General features: G+C 40.3%; 1 protein-coding gene across 1 annotated transcript in view; it reads left to right on the top strand.

Annotated features, from left to right (window-relative positions):
* LOC109933972 (transmembrane protein 94-like) overlaps positions 1-24,550 on the top strand; it is a 107,345-nt gene that overhangs the window by 47,068 nt on the left and 35,727 nt on the right. Inside the window, 7 exon segments of the mRNA XM_048609688.1 lie at positions 8,012-8,227; positions 10,088-10,190; positions 11,536-11,711; positions 14,545-14,717; positions 16,160-16,283; positions 19,051-19,157; positions 21,152-21,251. Of these exon segments, the coding sequence (XP_048465645.1) occupies positions 8,012-8,227; positions 10,088-10,190; positions 11,536-11,711; positions 14,545-14,717; positions 16,160-16,283; positions 19,051-19,157; positions 21,152-21,251 (999 nt within the window).

The following is a 24,550-nucleotide window of genomic DNA, read 5'->3' as shown; positions in this document are numbered from 1 at the left end:
CCGGCACCTCCATATCATGACTGTCAGGAAAGATAAGAAAGTAGTTCAAAACCCTTTGGCAGCTATTCCTCTATCAAATAGATATTCAGTTTTTGGAACAGTTGAAGGGAATAGTCTCTCCAAGGAAAATGGAAGGGCCAGTCAGTTATCAGACATTTGGAATGATTCTTATGTTAGGCAGCATTTGACAAGATTTAATAGAATTATTGTCATAGGGGACTCTCCTGTCAGGGGCATAGACAGGTGATTCTATGGCAGTGAGTGTAAATTTAGGATGTTTGTTGCTTTCCTGGTCTTCGGATTAAGGACATTTCTAAACGTTTCAAGCATATTGTTAAAGGTGAGATTGAGAAATCAGAAATTATTGCACACATTGGTAGGAATGACATTTTTAGGGAAAAGATTAAAACAGTGCAGAGTGAATTTAAGAAGTTAGGTAGAAGATTAAAAAATAAAAGTATTAAAAGTAGTAATTTCTGATTTACTCCTAATGCCAAACTCAAATGGTACTAAAGGTTGAAGGAGATAAATCATTGGCTGAAGAGCTGGTGTATTGTTCAGGGATTCAGATTTTTGGACAATTGGAATGTCTCTTGGGGTAGAAAAGTCCTGTTCAAAAAAGATGGGTCTAACCTAAACTCGATAGGGACCAATATCTTAGCAGGGAGATTTACTCATTCTATTAAGGGAGACTTTATCCTGGTAGAGAAGGCGAATGGAGGGAATCTAAGTAGGAGTGTAAATGGAAGGATTGATGGGGTAGGTTCTGAATGTGAGGAAAGCACGTCAATTAGAAAAGAAAGACAAGAGAGAGTCAGAGTCTGTAGTAACTCTGAAGAACTAAATTGCATTTATTTCAATACGAGGAGTCTTACAGGTAAGGCTGATGAACTCAGGGCATGTTTAAGAACATGGGATTGGTACATCATAGCTACTACAGAAACTTCGCTGAGCAAAGGACATAACTCGCAGATCAATGTTCCGGGTTCTAGATGCCGTAGGAAAATAGAAAAAGAGGCAAAAAAGGGAGGGGGGGGGTAAAGTTTTTGATTAAGGAATACATTACTTTCCGTATCTAGGGAAGATATTTCTGAAAAATCGTTCAGTGAAAATGTATGGGTAGAAAAATTACAAATAAGAAAGGAAAGATTACTTTGTTACCTTGTACAACAGACTCCCCAATAGTAAGAGAGAAATTGAGAAACAAATATGTAGGGAGATCTCAGATATATGTAAGCATAATAAGGTTGTAATAATGGGGGATTTTAATTTTCCAAACATTGACTGGGTCTACCATAATGTTAAAGGTTTGGATGGTGAAGGATTTGTCAAATGTGCTGAAGAAAATTTTCTTTGTCAATGTGGATGTTCCTACTAGAAAAGGAGCAAAACTAGACCTTCTTTTGGGCAATGAGGCAGGGCATGTGACTGAAGTAAAAGTGGGGGAAAACTTTGGGTCTAGCGATCATAATTCTATTAGTTTCAAAATGGTTATGGAAAAGGATAAGCCTTCCATAACCGTTAAAATTTTTAATTGGAGTAAGGCAAGTTTTAATGGTATGAGACAAGAATTTTCAAAAGTTGATTGGAGTAGACTATTCGCAGATAAAAGGATGTCTGACAAGTGGGAGGCATTCAAGAGTGTGATGACGAGAGTTCAGAGGCATTTTGTTCCGTTAGAGTGAAGGGTAAGGCTGGTAAGATCAAGGAACAATGGATGGGTAAAGATATTGAGGTTCCAATCAAAAATAAAGGAGAATTTTTTTTTAGATATAGACAACTTGGTTCAATTGAACCTCTTAATCAATATAAAGAATGAAGGGGCATTCTTAAGAGAGAAATCAGGAAGGCAAAGAGGGGATATGAGATAACATTGGCAGATAAGGTTAAAGATAATCCAAAAAGATTCTACAAATACATTAAGAGCAAAAGGGTAGAGAGAGGGTAGGGCCTCTTGTAGATCAAGGAGATTGTCTTTGTGTTGAACCCCAGGAGATGGGAGAGATACCAAATGAATATTTTGCATCAGTTTTTACTGTGGAGAAAGAAATGGAGTCTAGAGAATGCAGAGAAATAAACTTTGGTGTTTTAAAAACAGTTCACATTACAGAAGAGGAAGTTCGGGAGGTCTTACAAAATACAAAGTTGGATAAATCTCTGGGACCTGATCTAATGTATCCCAGAATGTTATGGGGAGTAAGGGAGGAAATTACAAGACCCCTTGCAGAAATATTTGCATCAGCTATAACAGGTGAGGTGCCTGATGACTGGAAAGTGGCTAATGTTGTACCTTTGTTTAAGAAAGGTTGTAAGGAAAACCGAGAACTATAGACCTGTGAGTCTGACTTAGTTGTGGGTAAATTGTTGGAGGTGATTATAAAATATAGTACTTATAGACTTTTATAGAGAGGCAATAATTCATTAGGGATAGTCAGTATGATTTAGTGTCAGGAAAATCATGTTTTAAAAACTTGATTGAGTTTTTTGAGGAAGTTACCAAAAAAGTTGATGATGGCAGAGCAGTAGACATTGTTTATTTGGATTTTAGTACAGCCTTTGACAAGTTTCTGCATGGTAGACTAATTAATAAAGTTAGGTAACATGGGATTCAGGGTGGGCTTGCCAATTGGGTACATAATTGGATTAATGACAGGAGACAGTGAGTAATGGTGCAGGGTTGCTTTTCAGACTGGAGGCCTGAGACCAGCGGTGTTCCTTAAGGATCGGTTCTGGGTCCTCATTTGTTTGTCATTTATATAAGTTATTTGGATGAGAATATAGAAGGCATGGTTAGTAAGTTTGGTGGCATTGTAGACAGTGAAGAAGGTTTTCTAAGATTACAAAGGGATCTTGATTAAATGGGTCAATGGGCTGAAATATAGCAAATGGAGTTAATTCTGGATAAAGGCAAGGTATTGCATTTTGGTACAACAAACAAGGGCAGGGCTTATACAAGTAATGGTAGGGCCTTGGGTAGTGTTGTAGAACAGAGGAACTTAGAGGTGCAGGTACATAATTCCTTAAAATTTGCATCACATATAGACAGGAGACAGGATGGTTATAAAGGCATTTGGCACATTTGGCCTTCATTGCTCAGTCCTTTGAGAATAGGAGTTGGGATGTTATGTTGAGATTATACAGGACATTTGTGAGGCCTCCTCTGGAATACTGTGTCTAGTTCTGGTTGCCCAGTTATAGGAAGGATGTTATCAAACTGGAGAGGATTCAGGTATGGAGAGCTTGAGTTATAAAGACAGACTGCATAGGTTGGAACTTTTTTCGCTGGAACGTAGGAGGTTGAGAGGTGATCTGATAGAAGTTTATAAAATAATGAGAGGTATAGATAGAGTTGATGTTAGTTCTCTTTTCCCTAAGATGAGGAACTTCAAGACTAGGGGCCACATTCTTAAGGTGAGAGGAGAGAGATTTTAAAAAGACATAAGAGGCAATTTTTTTTACACAGAGTGTGGTTTGCATGTGGAATGAACTTCTTGATGAAGTGGTGGATGCGGATACAATTACAACATTTAAAAGACATCTGGATGGAGACATGAATAGGAAAAGTTTGGAGGGATATGGGCCAGGAGCAACCAGATGGGATTAGTTTAGTTTGGGATTATGTTCGGCATGGACTGGTTGGACCGAAAGGTCTGTTTCTGCGTTGTATGACTCTATGATTTCATACTCAGATTTCCACATGATCCAGAAACCTCAGCAGGCTTTCCATTTCCTTCATGAACTCTCAAACCTGATGTGCTTTTATTGGGATTCCAAAACTCCACAGCGTTGGACGAAAATACCGTGCAGGGAGGAAATCTGATTTTCACCTACCGACCTCAGTGGCAGTATACATTTAGGCATTCCTGATCCATTGAAATGTGTAAGGAGAATAGCATTTCAGTAGGCATGTGGAAGAAGATTGGATTATCTCCCCTAAAACAAAACTAACTCTGGACAGTTGCATGCTGAAATGCTCATCCAGGTAAAGGTTTGGCCCAAAGAATTTGAAAATGCATTGATTTACTATATAAATGGATGTCTTTGATGTGTGTTGCTATGATCACTTTAGCATTGAATGTCAGAATATTTGCCTTTTTTGGCTTTTGTGATTGTTAATGCATATTTAAACAGGAAACACATCTATATCTCCTGCTGCAAAGAACACTCAGCTCACCGTGGTATCACCTAATGAACCGCAGAGCAAAACTGTCTCTTTAGGGATTTGATGCAGGTGTTTTTGAGATTTGATTTTAATTATTTAGATAAATACATTTGTTATTTAATTGTTGCCATTCACAATGATTTTTGATGGAGGCAATCTATTTTTGTTTAATAGTCTCTCATTAGTACAATCTAATGGAAAAATGTAATTAAAATTTTTCAGTCGTAAGTCATTTTCTGCAAGATTGGCTGCATGGCATAATTTGCTCTATACTTGTAACTATGCTTTTCTTAAATACTTTAAACATTGCAGGTATGGCTCAAAACTGTTCCTCCTACCACTTCCTGTCATAGATTAATTGAAACCGATTTCATCTCACAGGCTTCACCTCCTCTGCAAGGAACCTCTTCCATAAGCAAACGTACACTGCTGCATACACGTCAACCGCAATGACTAACTTACAGGAAGCATCACTATGGGAACCATCATTCATCACTAAAAGAAAGCTGCCTCTGAGTCATATGATAAACCTGCTTGTGCACACTTCTAACTCAGGCTCGTAAATCCAATTTACTTCGATTTCCATTTCTCGAATTGCTAAATTCCTAATCTAACCTAATAAAACAGAGACAGCAAGAATAGTCCAGGAATGAGGGGCATAGACAATAGTTGAGAAAGACTTGAGCCACGATGTCAGTTTGCACAAAACCAGCCCTATTGCCCTTACAGAAGGCAATTTTGAATGCTATCACCAATTGTGACAAATACAGTGCATTGGATTAAAGGCACACTGTATAGGTAAAAGCAGAAAATGCTGTGAACACTCCACTGGTCTGATAGCATGCATGGAAGGAAAAGCAGAATTAACATTTCATGTCTGTGAACTTTTTGACCTGATGAAAGTTGTTGTATCTTGAAAAGGAATGGCTAATACATTCTCGAGATTCTTAGTCAAGAATTTCTTTTCATTTTGAACCTCTCAGACTTCACTCCTGAGAACATTCCAAATATCTATATCCACCGAATCTAAACCAACATAACTGCAGGCCTGGGCGAGCACTGCATGGTGGGAAGTGACATCATTTAGATAAATTGTCAAGCATGCTCTCTCAAATGGGTGTAAAAGAACTCATAGTATCTTTCAAAGAAGAGACTTATTTGACCCAATATCCCAGCTAATATTGTGGGTCACTGTGAGGCGCATATTGCCTGCTACTTTTCCTATATTACAACGGCAAGCAGACCTCAAATAGTGCTCATTGATTGTAAAGTGCTTTGGGACTTCTCAAAGTCATGAAAGATGCTGAATAATCTTGATCCATCTACATTTCATATGTAGAATTAATATTTCATTAGACCATGTGTTTGGGTATAACCTGACAAAGTGATATATTAATTTGTATATTAAGAACAGAAGCAATTACCCATTGTAGATGCAGAATTTGCAGATGTAATTTGGATCAGCAGAAAATAAGAGCTGAGTTCTCTCCTCCACCTCTACCACCAAAATATACCTAATTCACAAAATTAGTGAAGGTGCCATTACATAACAGTGCGAGTTTCAGCACTATGATGGGTCTAGCCTGAGATTCCACCTGGCGGGGAGATGCGTGTCAGGTCCTCGAGCCCAGAACCGTAAAATGGATTAAGTGGGCTTTGTCTTAAATTCTCTTCTTTTTATTTCTTTCTTTTCCTTTCTTGTATTATCATGGAAGGACTGTTATTCAGAACTTTTATCTCTTAATTTTTCTAATTTTTTACTCTGATTTTGTACTTTTGAAGATCTGTAATGCTGGGCTTTTTATTTCTTTATTTTTCTCATTTTTTCCCCTAAGAATTTGTACTCAAGAATTTGTACCTAGGTACCTTTGTACCTAAGATGGTGCCGTAAGTGGCAACTTGTAAACTTTTCATTGTACTCATGTTAGTACATGTGACAATAAAGCTAATTCAATTTAAGTCAAATTCAAATTCAAGTTTAACATGACAGAAAGTGCAAACCAGATCTGTTTATTTCCATACAGTGCGTGGCATTTTGAGCCTTGATCACTGCATTTGCAGTTACAGTTTGTAGTTTCAGTATTCATTTCACGTCAGATCGAGAGATTTGAATGGTTTCCAACCCCAAAGTACTTTATAGCAGGAAGAGCTATGGATGGTGAATTTCTCCATAGAGTATTTGCAGCATTGAGGTTTTTACAGTAAATGCAGTTCATACTGGACTGGATCCAAAGAGTGGCTTGTTACTAATTGGCACAGTGGCTCAGTGGTTAGCACTGCTGCCTCACAGTGCCAGGGACCCGAGTTTGATTCCAGCCTCAGGCGACTGTCTGTGTGGAGTTTGCACATTCTCCCGGTGTCTGCGTGGGTTTCCTCCCACAGTCCAAAGATGTGCAGGCTAGGTGGATTGGCCATGCTAAATTGCCCATAGTGTTCAGGGAGGTGTCGATTAGGGGGATGGGTCTGGGTGGGATGCTCTGAGCATCAGTGTGGACTTGTTGGGCCGAAGGGCCAGTTTCCGCACTGTAGGGATTCTATGATAATCTATCTATGACAACCACCCTAGGAAACTCTGGCCTCAGACAGGTTGTTCAATACAAGAATCAGCTGAGTAAAGTTACAATAATAAATTTATTACTATCTTAATAAATTCTTTTTAGAAATACTGTTAATCAAATAAATAAACAAGTAGAGCCCATAAAATTAGATGAATTGAATGGCTTGGCCTAACCCCTAACTGACCCACCACCTGACTTCCTCAGACACATGACCAGAGGTGAAAGCCAGGATTTTCTGCAGGAATTAAGAAGCCTGTCCAAGGTGATGCGCACAATTGTAAGCAGGGAATTGTTCCAGGGATTCACCTGTACACCTCTCACCTTAGCCTATATTGCCAAAAGAGATGGGGAATGTGGAAAATGGATGGAGGTATTAAGAACAATTTTTATCCACTTCAAAGGGGTGGGTTTTGAATGAGTTAAAATCTTGCTTATTCAGTGAAGGTATAAGGAATGCACATACCATCTCATTTACTTTCTTACATTTGCAACCTTTCTAAGAAAGCTAAGTGTTATTGGCACTCAGCGTTGCTATGGAGTGCAAGAGAATGATGGGATTTTCTCTTCCCAAATCTCCCCTCTCCTCTTCATAGTTCCTAATCACCATTCTGTCATCGGACACTGAGGCATTGACTACCATTTTTTTCTGTATCAATAAACTGCTCTGGATTTACTCTCTTCTCAGTTAATTTAGAATTCAATAAATAAACAAGACACAGCCTTTCCCTTGATATATTTGCAAGACTTTCCCTCAGACATTTGAAAGTAAACGGTAGGTCATATGTAACTTAAATCCTTCAGTTTAGAATGTACTGCCTATAGGATAACAGAAAGGGGCATTTCAGAAGGCTGTGGATTTGTTAGTCTTTCATTTCATCCGTTTTGTTCAGATCATGTCAGTTAATTTAAATACAAGATAATAGTGAATATACTGACCAGTAGTTAACCACAGAGAGTCGTCTGTGGTTATTGGTTTTAATCAGTGTTGTTTATGAGGATAGCTCAAAGGTAAGTTGTCTAAAAATAAACATTCTGCTGTTGACACAATGATTAGTTCTATAGATTACGCTCTATGTTCAACTATGTATCTAATCAACCAGTCTAGAGATGTTATTATACAACTCTGGAGCAAAGGGGACTTGAACACAGGCCTCCTGGCTCAGACGTAGCATCAATACCACCACAGCCCAGGAGCCCTCAATTATGTTTATATCTATACCAGCATCTTTACTTCTTCCAGATGTGGGTCTATTCTTGTATGTGTGCATACGTGTGCATATGTAATCAATAGTGTTTGACCAGAACTTCCTGGGTCCTCTGAGAGTGAAGCTGAGTGGCGAGAAACCTGGAAAAATGGCAGTGGTTGGTGACAGGCAGGGTGCCCAACTATCTACCTATCACTATGCCACTTTGCCAATATCGAGAAAGATAGCAGTTCAGATACCCATTGAAAAGATAGTCAAGCCACTTAAGTGCACAACTCCTGTAGTGATTGGAAGGAGAGCGAGTATGCGATCCCTGATTTACCCAAGTTAACAACTCCAATGAGGGATCTCAATATTTGATGTGATCCACCTAGCCCTCATTCCAATCACTACAATTCCCAACTGTGCACACATTTGGGCCATGTTGGGAGGGCCTACTGCTGTGGGGAGATAACCCACTGAAATATGACAGTCTCTCATCAGATTAATCAGAGTGGGGATCCTTTACGATCACTCCTTGAACCACAGAGGCCCCCAGCAACAATGACCATCCTTGTAGCGATGGCACAGAGAGTGCTCAGTGATTCCTCTCACCTGAATTTGCCAGTCAGCTATCAGACCCTCAAAGGCAATCTCCTGGTGGAAAAGCAGGGAGCCAGAACCCAAGACATGGTTTGAGGCCCTCTTGCATTTTTGGCTTCAGCTCTTCTAGGGATATTTCCCTCTCCCATCCCTCAATAATATGGCCTGGTTACTCATGTTATTTTAGTAATGTTAAAAGTATTAAAATGAGTGGAGGGATTACCTCAAAATGGAGGCACCTACTGTCTCTCTCCATCTATCTCTCTCCTACCTTAATTCCAGGTGTTATTGCATTCCATCTGGAGGGTGTATTATTGGTCCAAAGTGTGCTGATGTCATTTACTTTTGACTCTGATGTAAGGATCCTGAGCTAAAAAGCAAAATTTTGTCTGTGTGTGAGTTAATGTGTGTAATGAGTTAGAGTGTGTCATGAGTGACTATGTGGTGAGTGACAGTGTACCATGAGTGACTGGGTATGTCAGAATGTGTTATGAGTGACTATGTGTGGTGAGAGTTTGCCTGTGCACAGGGGTTTGTACAGATGGGTGTGCATCTTATGCATGTCAGCATGTGAGTAGGAGCATGAGTGAGTGTATGTCTCTCTCTTAACTCTAACTATGTCTACACCACCTAGCTATAGAAGATTCCAAAAGGAATGAAGGAGTAATAATCCTGATTTGATTTGATTTATTGTGGTTACATATGCCTAAGTTTAGTGAAAAGATTTGTTTTGCAGTCAGTACTTGTGGACACTATACACCTTAACAGCCATCAGCACAACAGGTTTGGTTAGATTCCCCAGACCACAGGTCTACGCTAGCCAATGGAGGCGGGACGTGTGGAATCGTTAAAGTTAGTCATTTATTCCACGCCATGTGTAAGTCTATAAGTCCAAAAGAGACAACTTTACCCACAAAATTCGTGGTGATTCAATAGATATATGAATATCTGAGACGGTGTGAGCTTTTTGCATTCAATATACATACTGTGGCAATTTAAAGTTTACTTTTGTATTTTATTTTCAATTCTTCTGATCTATTTGTAAGCATAAAAAGATGATTTGGGTGAAGAATGTACATTTAAAGATGAAGGCTTAAGGAGTTAAAGTTCCGGAGGAGGAGGAGAACATAGGGTTTTGTTGGACAATTTCTTTTTTGTACTCATTTATTTTCAATGCGATGACAGCAGCCTGACAAGCTCCTTTCTATTGCAGGAAAATCTATTAAATGAAGATAAATCCAAGTGAGTTCTGAACCTATTTCTGACTGGCTGAGTTTCTCCAGAGCAACATTAGGGGCAAAGTATTATCTGGGGATAGGTTGATTTCCATGAGGAGAGATTCCTCCAAATTATTTGGCATTTTATTTATACATTTGCTTCTCTGAGGAGATTGCATAGTTTTAGTTGAGGGAGGAGAGTGCATATTTTCTTACACATAAGCAACTGCAATTGTTTCAGAGAATGTAGATTGGAAAGAATGTGTTTACCTGTCTGTCTGTGTTTGTATGTATTGAAGTTAGACAATAAATTATGTTAGTTTTTCTGATATGACCTTAAATGAATGTTGTTTTTATTGACAGAATTGATGCAGCTATTCTCCTATGGGTCCGCTGACACAATCTTAGATGCTTGCAGTGAATTTTGGGATGGAAATGATATTTGTCCACTTTCTAGATGCACCAGGTAACAACATGACCTTTATATTAGTAAACATTCAGGCACTTTCATATATCAGACATTTCATGGATATGACAGGATAGATAAATAGAAACTACTTCCTTTGGTGGTGGGAGTCCATAATGAGGGAGCATATCCTTAAAATTAGATCTAGGCCATTCAGGGGTAATGTCAGGAAATATTTCTTCTCAAAAAGGGTAATGGAAATCTAGAATTCTCTCTCCTCAACAGATTTAGATTTAGATTTAAATTTAGATTTTATTGTCACATACACTCAAGTACAGGAGTACAGTGAAAAGTGCATTATGTCACCGCACATGGCGCCATCTTAGGTACCAAAGCACCGAGGTGTAAAAAAACTAATGTACAAAGTATTCAGAGAAACGAGAGTTAAAAAGTTAAGCATTACTTCATAGAATAATTAGAAAAATAAAGAAGTAAGGTAGTAGTTAACATTAAAGTCTTTTGTTGTTTAAGCTGGGAAAATAAAGGAATAAGTTAAAAGTTCAACAGTCTTTGATGAGAAATTGTTGCGGCTAGTGCTAAATTAGAAGTGTGAAAACTGAGATTGTAAAGAGTTTTCAAGGTTATCAAGGCAAGTAAGTTGATCTTTGATCTGGGTTAGACATGATAAAATTAAATGGCAGCGCAAATTCACGTTGTTGAATGGTGCACTTAAGTTCCCATGTTTGTACATTCTCATATGCACCAATTAATCTCGTGCTTTGAACTGTAGTATTCTTAAATGGGATTGTCTTCATGCTGTTATTGAACTTGCAGGTCCATATGTTAACATGTGTACTGTTTCCTGATCAAAGGATTCCAGCTGTACCTGCAGGTTGCACACAGCAATGAAACAATGCATTAAAAGGCAATGATTGTCCACATGAAACAGTAGCCTTTCCTCTGGCCAACAATTCCCATAAGTAATAGGGCTCATGCGAGTGAGGATGTGGTCTCCCTAGCTCCAGACACTATTGCAAACCTCCCCTTTGGGGCCTGGAGGACTGCATTGACTTCATCACCAAACTCTCTCAAGGAGAGAGTTGGCCTTTATACGTTCAGCAAAGGGCAACAAACAACTTTCAGCAGGGTCCCCTTCCTATTGTGCAACTTCCCTGCACCTCAGCTGTATCAAGGTGTGGTGCCACTTATTTGCTATGCTTTTTTGGTCTATTTTCCCTTGCACAATCACAACCTCCCATCATAAAATCCATCACAGATCAAACTCGATACCACCAGTGAGTCTGTTCCCATGGGCCAGTATACCTTATACTGAAATATTAGAGTTTTAATATTAGAGTTTAATAATTTTCAATTTATTTTTCTTTGCAATTGTTCGCTTTTGCAGAAAGAAAATCTTTGATTTTTATTAACGTGCCTGTCTGACTGGAGAGTGCATTGCCTTATCTTATAAGCCAATGTTCCATACCTTGCATCCCAGTGATGATGAGAAGTGTCTCCAAGTACCTTTGAAAACTAAACGCTGCAGCCAAACAGATACCTCAGCAGCATTGGACCTGGACGGTTTGTTACAGTCAACCCACGTGTGTCAAAAACTAGAAAATGACCCACCAGATCAGAAATACTCAAATTTAGAGGACGCGTTTCTGGAACATTTTGTTTCTAGGAACTGTGCTGTGAGAAATATATGGGTGATTATGCAATGTGGGTGATACTGCAGCTTGGTATCACAGGATTCAGAGATTCACCTCTCTCCCCACAAAGTGGATGTTTAGGCACCTTGTTTCACTTGGCCGTTTTCTACAAAGAGATTACACGTTGGATTGACCTCCACTATCACAGCAGACAATCATTGGGATAATGGTGGCAACAGTGGAACAAAGAACGTAGAGAATCCCGCTGTCCAGTATCCAGTGTGACCTTTGTTTTTGTCTGACTGACCCTCCCTTGCATATAAGTGGTGAAAGGGAATCAGGCCCTAGAAAGCCACTCTGTTTCACTGCTGTTACCCTCCTGTGCCAATATTGCTCTCAGGAATCACCAGAATAGGAATGATAGTAGCCAAAGTGGGGATTGCTTTCCAATATGCTCGTTCTGGAGTAAACAAGTGCAGTAATAAACACTTCTCCCTCTCTCTGGGAACTGACAAATGTGTCCTTTTACACAGTAAAAGCAGGAGGTGAAAAAGTCACAGTGGAGATCCCCCTTCACCAGAACTGAATCCAGGGATAATTTCCGTCACCATACAGGGGCAAATGTGGAGACGGACATAGAGTAAAATCGCCACTAACTACTGCGGTGATTCGCCAGCATATTCTGTCCCTGAGTTTTTTTATTAGGGGTGAGATCAGCACGCAAAGGTGATTAAGGCCTATTGTTGGCAATCAGTTGAAATTTTCCAGTCAGCTTGGGACCCCCTTTAGGTGTCAGAAACAAGGCCATTTTGTGTGTGTAGAAATCTCAGCAACAATCTCGGGCGCCAGCAGTCCAGGCAGGCTGAGAGGCCTTCTCCACCTGCCCAGCCTCAGAGGATTCCCTTCCACACAGATTCCCCACATGCTGGGGTCTGTCTTTATTTTAAAAATTTTGAAAGTTGCAGAGATGGCTGCCATAAAATGAAGGCATCTTCTGGTCTGTCTCCGACCCAAACTACAGAGTGTTGCTCCTCCCAAACCGAATAGGCTCTTATTGACCCTCCAACTTTGGGAAACTGTGTGCCTTTCTTAATGGATTGGCAAGTTCACCTTCTGGCCGCAAGTTGGCCAATTTGGGGAAATTCACTGCCATGCTTTTGTTTCTGTCATACTGTTAGGGTTGTGATCCCATTTGACTCTGAATCAAAAACCTGAAATCCTGTCCCAAAACTGCTGAGTATTTGACAGCTAATATGACATAAATATCACCCAAATGTTTAACAGTGTATCAATAGTGTTTGTCAATGACCTTGAAGAAAGGTCAGGAAGGTTTACCAATTGCTGTGAGATGACATTCCCTTCTTGAAACCATAAGGATCAGTGTTTGTGCCGCAGCAATTCACAATCAGTGTCAATGATTTGGATGTGTGGGCCAGTTATAATATATCCAACTTTGCAAATGATATAAATTTTGGCAGGGATGTGAGTTGTGAGAAGGATGCAAGAGGCTTCAATGGGATTTAGACAGGCTGAGTGGGTTGGTGAGAGCAAGGCAGATGGAATATAATGTGAATAAGTCATTGTTGAGTCACTTTGATGCAACTTGTAGATGGTACACCCTGCTGCCACAATGAGTCAGTAGTAGAAAGAGTGAATATTGAAAGCTGTGTTTGGGGTGTCAATCAAGTGAGCTGTTTGAAATTCCTAAGTGTTGGTGGAGCTGCACCCATCCAGGCAAGTGAAGAATATTCCATCACACCCCTTAGGTGTGACTTCTATATGGTGAACAGGAACTACAGAGTCAGAAGATGAGTTACTTGCTGCAGAATTACTAGCCTCTGAACTACTCTTGTAGCCACAGTATTCCAGCATCTGCAGTAATTTGTTCCTATATTTAGGTTTTGACATGCAGTGGCTATAATGTCAATGGGCACAGTAAGCAACCAATCATACTGCAGTATTTTCATAGCCAGCATACCATGAAGTTAAAAGCGTATTTTCACTTTACTTTTTAAGATTTCAGGTAGCAAAATAAATAACTATTGAGTGGATTATGATAGAAGCTAGCCATAGGTAGACAAATTTTTGTCTCATGATTTTGAAGGTGGGGCAATTTTTTGCCAGAAAGGAGAGATTTAACATTCCATGAATATGAAATTATCTCTTCAGGTCAGTCAGGGTGTTCAGCCGTAATTATCAAATTAATACCCCATAACAAAACCAGTCACACCTTGATCAACAAGGTGGAATTATTTAAAGGATTTTTACAGCAAGACTAACATTGACAGAGCACAAGTCATGATTTCAAAGTTTATCATTGGCTACTGTCAGCAGGAATCTCAGTAGCACACCCTCTGGGGAAATATATAATAACTGACAGCAACTTCTGAATTTCCATATTTATTCTGTGCATGTATGGACTCCAGAGATAACTGCCAATTTCTTTATAGTAATGATGGTGAATGCTGATAATTTCACCATCATCATCACTGTAAAATTAGGGCCACAGTCTCCCAAGGTTACAAAAAAGAAAGCTTTGCAGAAGTGTAGTGAAGGAACCCATCAATGTTTCTTGAATGATCATATATATTTGATTGAATAAAAATTTGTTTAAGTAATTGTTGTGGATCCAAATGTTTATACAAAAATGTTTAGCAAAATACTTAATGAAATAAATGTTAATTTATTCATTTTACCACCTAATTGGTAATATCTGTGTTCTTTTTAATTAACAAACATTGCATATTTTGCTTGAATTTCAGAATTAACTTTTGATCAGGAAGATAATTTGCACCCCCTTGGCGATCAGATCTTACTTGGTCTCATATCTTCCCAATACCAAGCCAGACTAGACATGGTCCATCTGATAGATGGTTTAGGTAACACCTGCATCAGATTTGTTTACTTTTCCTTGGAAGATGAGCTAAAAAGCAAGGTAACAGACTCAAAGTTATAAATGATTACTAATTTAAGTACTGAGTATGATCATTATGCTTTTTCTCTGGGATATGAGGACTCCCTCTTTCTGTTGAATGTTTGCAGAAGATAAAATAATTTCCAAAATGTCTTTGGAAGGATGTTTACCCTTGAATTTGGAACACTGATTTTGATTTTTATAATAAACAGAAAATCATTAGTGAAGATTTCTTCAGTCCCCTGTTATAATTAAAGAACATTTTTGCAATCTTACTATGATAGTAAGCAACACAAATTTCCCCTCATTGTGAAGGCAATGCTGCATGAAGGTCTAATGCCTTTGTTTTCTTAATTGCTCCAGTAAATTTGACGGGCTTTTGATCTCAAATTTCCTTAATATGGTGTTAGCATTGAAATGACCACTCCAGTACGATCCTGGCCCATATTATGGTTATAAAAACCATAGTGTATGGATTTTATGATAATGCTTTAAAAGCTCCTTTGTATGTGGGGCTAAACTTAATGCCCAATGTAGTTGAGTGCTGGGTGCTAGCCCGTTATCAACACTGAGAAATAGCCAATAATCATATTTGCACGTATCTCAATAATAAAATGGAGCTCCTGCAAGCAATGTACAAGAGCTGAATATGCAAGCATTCTGAAGGATCCTGGACTTGAAAGGTTAATTCTGCTTTCTCTGCACAGATGCTGCCAAACCTGCTGATGGAACCTTCATCAATTTCTGCTTTTGATACAGACATTGAACTCAATTGGAAATTGGCTCATTGTACAGAGTATGGGTTAAACAGAAAGGAACTTCCTGCACCGTGTTGATGCTGCTTGTTTAAATTTCTGATTCTGCATGCCCAATTTATGCAAAATGATTCCTAAGACAATCAAGTTTGAAAGTCTCCCTTTCCCATTCTGAAAATTGTTTTATGTTGATAAATGGAATCAATGTTAATTTCAAATATACTTCACTGAAAATGCCTATCTTCATAGAATCACTTAGAAACTTACAGCCCAGGAACAAGTTATTCAGCGTAATAGTTCTACGCCAGTATTCATATTCCACATGGGCTACTTTCTATCTTATTTCATCTCACTCGATGAGCATATCCTTCTGATCTTTTCTCCTTCACGCATTTATCCAGCTTGTCCTTAAATGCATTTCTACTATTTACTGGAAGGATTAACATTCACATTTTTACAAAGTAGTATATCATTTATCAACAAATCTGTACGTTTCTTTCTTCCAAAATCTTTGAGAGTTTCCTCTCTCTGTGTGACGTGAACTGGTCTGACCTCACAGCCCTCTGCCGGTACGTTGTGGAATTGAGCAGATGACAATGTGCTAACATGCAGACTTTTCGGACATTGCTAATGACAAAGGAAACTTTCCAAAATCACTTGTTTATACTAGAATGTTTAAACATTTACATTACTTTTATGTTTTTGTAGGAATTTGCTGAGAAGATGGGCCTAGAGACTGGCTGGAATTGTCACATCTCATTGCAGTCGAATGGTTTTGTTCTAGATCCAGATCATCTAATGCCCACTTCTCAAAATATTGTCGACCAACAAGGTTATATCCTTCTTTTCCAAAGTTGTGTTAAAGCTTTTGTTCCAATCCTGACTGGAAAATGAAGCCTTATTTAGTTCAATGTCGTGAAAGAGCTTTTGTAAGTGCATTCTAAGCACTTGCTCTCCGTAAAGAATTAATTTTCTACCGGCATCTTCAAAGTATTGCAATTTGATCCCATTTTTATTGTACTGCTTAAAGTATTTATGTTTATAAATGTCAGTTAACAATCTCACTTCGCAAGTTTGCCTTGTGTATACTAGTTATATGAGGTTTTACGACATAATTTTAAACTAAATGTATTTTAAGTTGTCAAATAGAGTGATATTACTCACATGACTTTGATGACTTATTGATGCTTTTGCTTTATGAGCACATTCTCCATTCCAATTGTCATTGCTCACAGCACTAAGGAGCATTTGGGTTTTTAGATTTTATGGTACATATCCTGTCACTTCCGTGAGATTTCTCTATTACTGTTTTATGTAGTTTCAACATATTACTGTTAAAAGCCGTAGTCAGTCTGTAAGGTAATTCCAAAATGAAATTAACAGACTATCAGAGATTTTGTAGAGGATAATTTATATGCTATCCAAGATTGGATCATCTACCACAAAATACTGAATGGACCTCTCAAATTTTAAATTTAAATTTAATGTTGATCTCGCTCATTGTGCACCTTCTCTGTAGCCATAACATTGTCTTCTTCGCTCTGTTCTATTACTCCAATGCACTTTGTATGGTATGATCTGCCTGTATTGCATGCAAAACAAAACTTTTCTCTGTACCTAGGTATAAGTGACAATAATAAATCAAATCAAATCAAATTAAAATTCATGAGCATGAATTTTCTGAGCAGCGGAGATGATCAGGGGATTACTGGTGCACTTGTAACTTCCCACAATGTGGGACATACATTCCTGGCTCTCACAGAAATGGGTGGCACAGTGTCCCTCAGAAACTCAGCTGAGGCAGAGTAGTGTCAATCAGCAGACAGGAGACCAGACTTTATAGCATCAGCTGTATGGTGAGTTTAAAAGTCCAGTTTGAATGTCCGTGAATTGATGACAGAATGGTGAGTGTGTGAATGGGTGAGGAGGGCATGTGTGAAAGTCAGCAAGTTGTTACAGTAGGTAAGTGAATTAGTGGTTAAGTAGATAGGTGGATGTGGTAGCTAGATTGGGTAAGTGGATAGTGGGTGGGTGAGTTGATTTTGTGAATGGGCATTCAGGCCTGGGGAGACAGTGGTTAGTCATGGGGGAGATTCCAGTTGTTTTGGGTGGGGAGGGCTCTGTTGATAGGTCTATGGGATAGTGATGCTGATTCAGGAGGATTGTCAACGAGTTGGTGGACAGCTCAGATGGTTGGTTGGATCAGCCTGGTCAGGTAATCAGGAGTTAGACTATCCATCCCACCCCTGTCACCAGTCTCCCTTTCTTCTCTATCCCTTCTCCTCCTCTGTACTTCATCTCTTCCTCCATTCAACACCTCTCCTTTACCCCCTCTCCCTCTCCTTCAACGTTTTTACTTCTGCACTCTTTCTCCTCACCAATTTCTCTTTACTCACTTTTTTTTAATAACATGAATTGTAAATCAGCTTTTGAATACCCAGAAGAAGCTCACTGAAGTAGAAGTGCACTAAAAGATAAATAGGCAGGAAAAGAAAATACAGGATAATAAGGGCCCTGCAATCCTTAGGCCCAGAACTTGTCTCTCATTGTAACTCTTTCAGGAGTCTGGCAGAAAAAAATAACTACAGAAATGTTCCAACTCGGACTACAGACCATTAACAAAAAAAAAATCCCCAAGCCTCATAAGGAGATATCACTGTCAAAGAAGTGGACTTTCTGGAGCACCTTAATTGAGGAAACATTTGAGGAGGGAATTCCAGAGCTTAGTGCTGAGGCAGCTAAAGGCACAATCTCTGATAACTGAGTGATTAAAATTGAAGATGCTCAAGAGGCCAGAATTGAAGAAATGTGAGTCCTTTTGAAGGTGATAGGGTTGGAAAAGATTTCAGCAACAGGAAAGGATAAGGCCATGGAAGAACTTGAAATCAAGGATGAGAATTCTAAAATCAATTCTTTGTTTAACTAAGGATGAACATTTGTCCTTAGCAGAGGAATGATGGAATACATAAGTTTGAAATGTGACCCAGTTTTCAATGACACTGGATTGTAGAGAGTAGACATTGGAGTTGGAATAGTCTAGTCTAGAGACAACAAAAGGCAAGGATGAGAGTTTCAGCAGCAGATGAGTTGAGGTATAGGTCGAGTCAGCCAATGTTAAGGAAGTAGAAATAGATGGTCTTAGTGATACTGTGTCTATGTGGTTGGAAGTTAATTAACTGTCAAATGTGATGTTTTTGAAGTATGTAGTTCAGCCTAGATAGTTCCCAAGGTGAGAGTTGGTGGCTAGGGAACAAAATTTGTGTTGGGGATTGAAGACAATGCCTTCTCGCTATTTAATTGGAAAGCATTTCTGTTCATCCATTGCTGGATGTCAGACAAGCAACGTGACAATTTAGTGGGACTGGAGTAGTCTCTAGAAATGGTGGTGGTGAGGTAAAGCTGCATGTCATCAATGAAAATGTTTGTGTATGGTTCCTCTGAGCTTTCTAAGAGCCTTCGCCTGGAGTCACTGTGGGAGTTGAGCAGAAGCCCCACAGACTTCTAAGGCCGCTGAATTTTTAGGGTATTGGATGAAAAGTAACCTTCTTACAAACTTGTGAAGATAGTTGTTTCAATTATAAATCCTAAAATCCTTTTAGATTCTGAGATTCAGAGACTGATGAGAGACGATGGGAGTCTACCAGAAACAGATGAGGAAAGGACGCCAAGCAGTAATACATGCAGCTTTATAGAGGATCTCAACAGGGTAAGTCTGATGTACTAAAATTTAATATGCTTTGTTTGTGATTATGACTTTATTCAATCACATCTTGGGGTGAAACATTGCATAAATATCATTGTTAACAGATATAATACAGTGTGGAGCTGGAGGAGCACAGCAGGCCAGGTAGCAACAGAGGAGCAGGAAAGTTGACGTTCCGTGTTGGGATCCTTCTTCAGGAATGGGTGAGGGGGAAGGGAGCTGCAATCCGACCCCACAACCAAAGATATATTTCCCTCCCCACCTCTATCTGCCTTCCATAGGGACTGCTCACTCCGCAACTCCCTCAACTGCTCCACACTCCCCATTGCCCCACCACCCCCCGGCACCTTTCCCTGCAACCACAGGAAGTGCTACACCTTCCCCTACACCTCCCCCTTCACTCCATTCAAGGCACCAAACAAACCTTTCACATCAGACAGAAGTTCACCTGCACCTCCGTCAATGTGGTCTATTGCATCCGCTGCTCCTGATGTGGCCTCCTCTACATCGGTGAGACCAAGCAGAGGCTCGGAGACCACTTTGTAGACCACCTGCGCTCTGTTCGTGACAAATGACAACACCTTCTGGTCATGAACCATTTCAACTGCCCCTCCCACTCCCTGGGTGACATGTTCATCCTAGGCCTCCTCCAGTGCCACAATGACACCCAGAAACTGGAGGAACAGCACCTCATATTCCGCCTTGAGAGCCTACAACCCAATGGTCTCAATGTGGACTTTACTAGCTTCAAAATCTCCCCACCTCCGGCTTCATCCCATCACAAACCCTCCCTCTCATCCCCGCCCCCTTGACCTGTCCGTTTTCTCTCCCGCCTATCTACTCCTCCCACCTCACTACCATTCCACCATTCCCCATCATTAGCTACATTCACCTATCGCCATCCCACCTATCTTCCCCAGCCCCACCCCTCCTCTCTATTTACTTCTGAGCTCCCATTCCCCTCCCCCATTTCTGAAGAAGGGTCCCGACCCGAAACGTCAGCTTTCCTGCTCCTATAATGCTGCCTGGCCTGCTGTGCTCCTCCAGCTCCACACTGTGTTATCTCTGACTCCAGCTTCAGCAGTTCTTACTATCTCTGGTTGATAAATATCATAGTGTTCTTTCTTCATTTGTGCTACAAAATCAGTACAATATATTTTCAAATTTGTTGGAGGAATTTGGCTTCAGAGTTAAGGAGAGTGTCACACTGTTTAATCCTATTTGTTGTACATGTTCAATTTTTGCCCTTCATTCTACCCTCCATTCCCTCCAGGTGAGCACAGTCATGCTTCTACCCATATCATGGGACTAATAGCCCAGAGAATTAAAGTTCAAATTCCAGCACTTTGACGATTTGAACTCAATTATTTTAGAAGTAAAGATGACAGTGAATTGATTGATTAATAGTTTTAAGATCCCCACTGTTTTTCTAATTATTTTAATTGGGCATTAAGGGAATCAAAGGATCTGCAAAGAGGGTAGAAAAGTGAAGTTAAGGTTGAAGATCAGTCATGATCCTGCTGAATGGCAGAGCTGGCACATGATGCTATATTGCCCACTCCCGATCCAATTTCTTGCTTTCTCTTTAAAAACTAGTGCTGAAGTTTAACGGATGGTCCTGAAGGTTCTGGTTGTTTACTACTGCTTAGTCAAGTGATCATTCTTCAGAGGTGAGTTCAGAAGCTTGGCCAAGGCACCAAACATTGGTTGGAGACAGTAAGGCAGTCCCTCACATGTGTCAGAGCTTTCAGGAGGATGAGAAAATAGGGATTACGGGTTTACATTCCTCCCAATCTTAACCACCCCCTTCCCCATGACATCTCTCCAAATTTCCTAGGATACTGTACATAAATAATACCCATGAGGTCCCATGATTTCCATAGACTTTAAAAACTGTGATAATATACCTTGTGGAAGGTTTGGGTGGCAGTTTTTTTTTCAATTATACTGAAGGTTGTAGGGCCTGCTGTAAATATAACCGGATGTTTGTTTCACAGGCTAAATTACCCAGGGGAATTGAGAACATTCGGCCACACCTGGAACATGTTGACAATGTTCCTCTTTTGGTTCCGCTTTTTACAGACTGCACTGCAGAGAGTAAGTACTGATACATCACTGGGTGTTAAGTGGGTGAACGTAGGCGAGAAATGTGAATGTAAATATCACCCTTACTTTAGAGGGAGATCACACAATGCTTAAAATCCCAGAACTGCTTCTGGTGCCAAATTGCCTTTTGAGCTTCAACAGCTTTCAGTTGTGAAATGGCCCTACGTGCTGGAATTTAACGTGCTGAAATGTCCCAATGTTAAAGATGTTATATGGTTGCATGTTGTTGCATTGTTCCATCAAGTACAAGGGCAATTCTGCCCAGAAGGAAACTATCTATTGAAGTGGTGGTGCCATACTTTTTGCAATGTTCCAAACTGTGTTGGCTTACCAACAATGCAGAATATGTGGTGAAATGTCAGCCCAGTTGGCACAAGTCCAGGACTTAGGATCAAGCATGTGACCTCACTGGAAGGGAAACTTCACACCCCTTTATGTTCAACAAGTGCAGTGCAAGGCCAACAATGTAAGCTTATTTATGCACACACACTGTTCTCCTGACAATATAACTTGGTCTACGGCACTCTCAAAAAAAATACCTCCAGCATTACTGATGCAGATGAATCTGGTATTGCTGTGCTTGTGCAAGGTTGCCTTACAATATTGTCTCCACGTTACTATTTGTTGACAATCATGTGTAAACATTGATGATTCATATTGATATCAATATTGTTCAAAGAAACAAATGTATTTGTAATAACTATGGCACTGGTAAGGTTTACTGTTTCTGAGGAAGGGTCACCAGACCTGAAACGTTAACTCTGATATTTTTCTTCACAGATGCTGCCAGACCGGCTGAGTTTTTCCAGCAACTTCTGTTTTTGTTCCTGATTTACAGCATCCGCGGTTCTTTTGGTTTTTATTTTAATAGAATTTACCAACCCAGATCACAGCGCCATTCACTGGCCACAGCTTGTATGGCATTGTTACAGCCATTTGTTCACATACCAAATATCTATTCTGAATGTTTAAACAGGGCTGTTGAAGTGTTATATATTTGAAGAAAAGTGTGGACAAAAACGTGACAATGACTTATGAAATACCAACGTGTTTATTTTAATCATTGCTTCTTGAAACAGTTTTTAAACGCTGGAAACCATTTTGCATTATATGTATGATAAACATCGTAAAGTAATTTGTTTTAGAACAAAGGAATGACAGTAATTTTCAACCAAATGGAAATGTCAGAACCTGAACAGACTTTTGATTTTCTGACAAACACAGAATAGAAAGTTAATTTGGAGTTCAGTTCATTTAAATCAAAATTGTAGACACAATTTTTTGTTTCTATTTCTCAGGAGAGTCAGTGTGATTGTACAGAATACTGAAAGGTCTGAATAAAATAGACATGGAGAAGATGTTTCACTGATAGGAGAGATTAGGACCTGAGGGCATAGTCTCAGAGTGAAGGGATGACCCTTTAGAACTGAGATGAGGAGGAATGTCTTCAACCAGAGGGTGGTGAATCTGAGGAGCTCATTGCCACAGAAGGCTGTGGATGCCAAGTTATTGAGTGTCTTTAATACAGCGATGGGTAGGTTCTTGATTATTAAGGGGATCAAAGTTAATGGGGAGAAGGCAGGGGTATGGCATTGGGAAATATATCAACCATGATTAAATAGCAGCGGTGACTCATTGGGCCAAATACCTAATTCTCCTCCTATATCTTATGGCCCAACCACCATATATTGGTTGCTGGCTGCATTTTTCCTAGTAATTAGAATATACCCAAACTGGTGAGATCAATTTTAAATGAGGAAATTATTCTTGAAAGGTCATCAGACAGTAAGAAAAGTATGCAGGTAGGGGTTTATTGTGGTTGGTCAGTGGGAAGGGTGGAGCAGATAAGTGAGTTGGAAGATGGACAGGTTGGGGGAGGAGAGATTTTGAAGCTGGTGAAGTCAATATTCAGGCCATTGGGCTGTAAGTTCCCAAGGTGAAATATGAGGTTTTGTTCCTCCAGTTTCCTCTGACATCTCCTCCTACCGTCCACTCTATCACGACCCCACTTCTGATCACCAAGCCATCATCACCCAGACCATCAACAACCTCACCATCTCAGGAGATCTCCCATCCACAGCCTCCAACCTTATAGTTCTCCAACCCCGCACCACCCGTTTCTATCTCCTACCCAAGATTCATAAACCCGACTGCCCCGGTCAACCCATTGTCTCTGCCTGATCCTGCCCCACTGAGCTCATCTCCTCCTACCTCGACTCCGTTCTTTCCCCTTTGGACCAGGAACTCCCCAGCTACGTTCGGGAAACAAGCCACGCCCTCCACCTTTCTCAAAACATTCAATTCCCCGGCCCCCAAGATCTCATCTTCACCACGGACGTTCGGTTCTTGTACACCTGAATCCCCGACGAAACTGGCCTAAAAGCCCTACACTTCTTCCTCTCCCGTAGGCCCACCCAGTCCCCCTCGAACAACATACTCATTAGCTTGGTGAAACTGGTCCTTACCCTCAACAATTTTTCCTTTGATTCCTCCCAACTTCCTACAAACCAAAGGGGTGGCCATTGGCACCCGCATGGGCCTGAACTATGCCTGCCTCGTTGTAGGATTCTTGGAGTAGTCCCTCTTCAACAACTACACCAGCACCATCCCCCACCTCTTTCTCTGCTATATTGATGACTGTATCAGTGCTGCCTCGTGCTCCTGTGAGGAGCTCAAACTGTTCATCAACTTTTCCAACACCTTTCACCCCGCTCTCAAATTCACCTGTACCATTTCTGACAGCTCCCTCCCCTTCCTAGACCTCTCCATCTCCATCTCCAGTAACCAACTCACCACTGACATCCATTTCAAACCCACTGATTCTTACACTTACCTCAACTACACCTCCTCTCACCCACCCTCCTATCCCAAAAATCCTTTCCCATACTCGCAATTCCTCTGCCTCCGCCGCATCTACTCCCAGGATGAGACGTTCTACTCTAGGACTTCCCAGATATCCTCCTACTTTAGAGACCCTAATTTCCCTTCCTCTGTTATTAAGGATGCCCTCAACCGCATCTCCCCCATTTGCTATGCTTCTGTCCTCAAACTCTCTCCCCCCAACAACAATAGGGATAGATAGAGTCCCATTAGTCCTCACGTACCACCCATCAACCTCTGAATACAATGCATCATCCTCCGACATTTCCGCCACAAACAATCAGACCCCACCACCAAAAAGATATTTCCCTCCCACCTCTGAGATAACAAGGTGTAGAGCTGGATGAACACAGCAGGTCAAGCAGCATCAGAGGAGCAGGAAGGCTGACGTTTCGGGCCTAGACCCTTCT

The sequence above is a fragment of the Rhincodon typus genome, chromosome 21 (genome assembly GCF_021869965.1).
Source record: "Rhincodon typus isolate 14 chromosome 21, sRhiTyp1.1, whole genome shotgun sequence".
In the NCBI taxonomy this organism is placed as follows: domain Eukaryota; kingdom Metazoa; phylum Chordata; class Chondrichthyes; order Orectolobiformes; family Rhincodontidae; genus Rhincodon; species Rhincodon typus.
The sequence above is the reverse complement of the archived record's forward strand: the minus strand, read 5'-3'. Positions and strand labels throughout refer to the sequence as shown.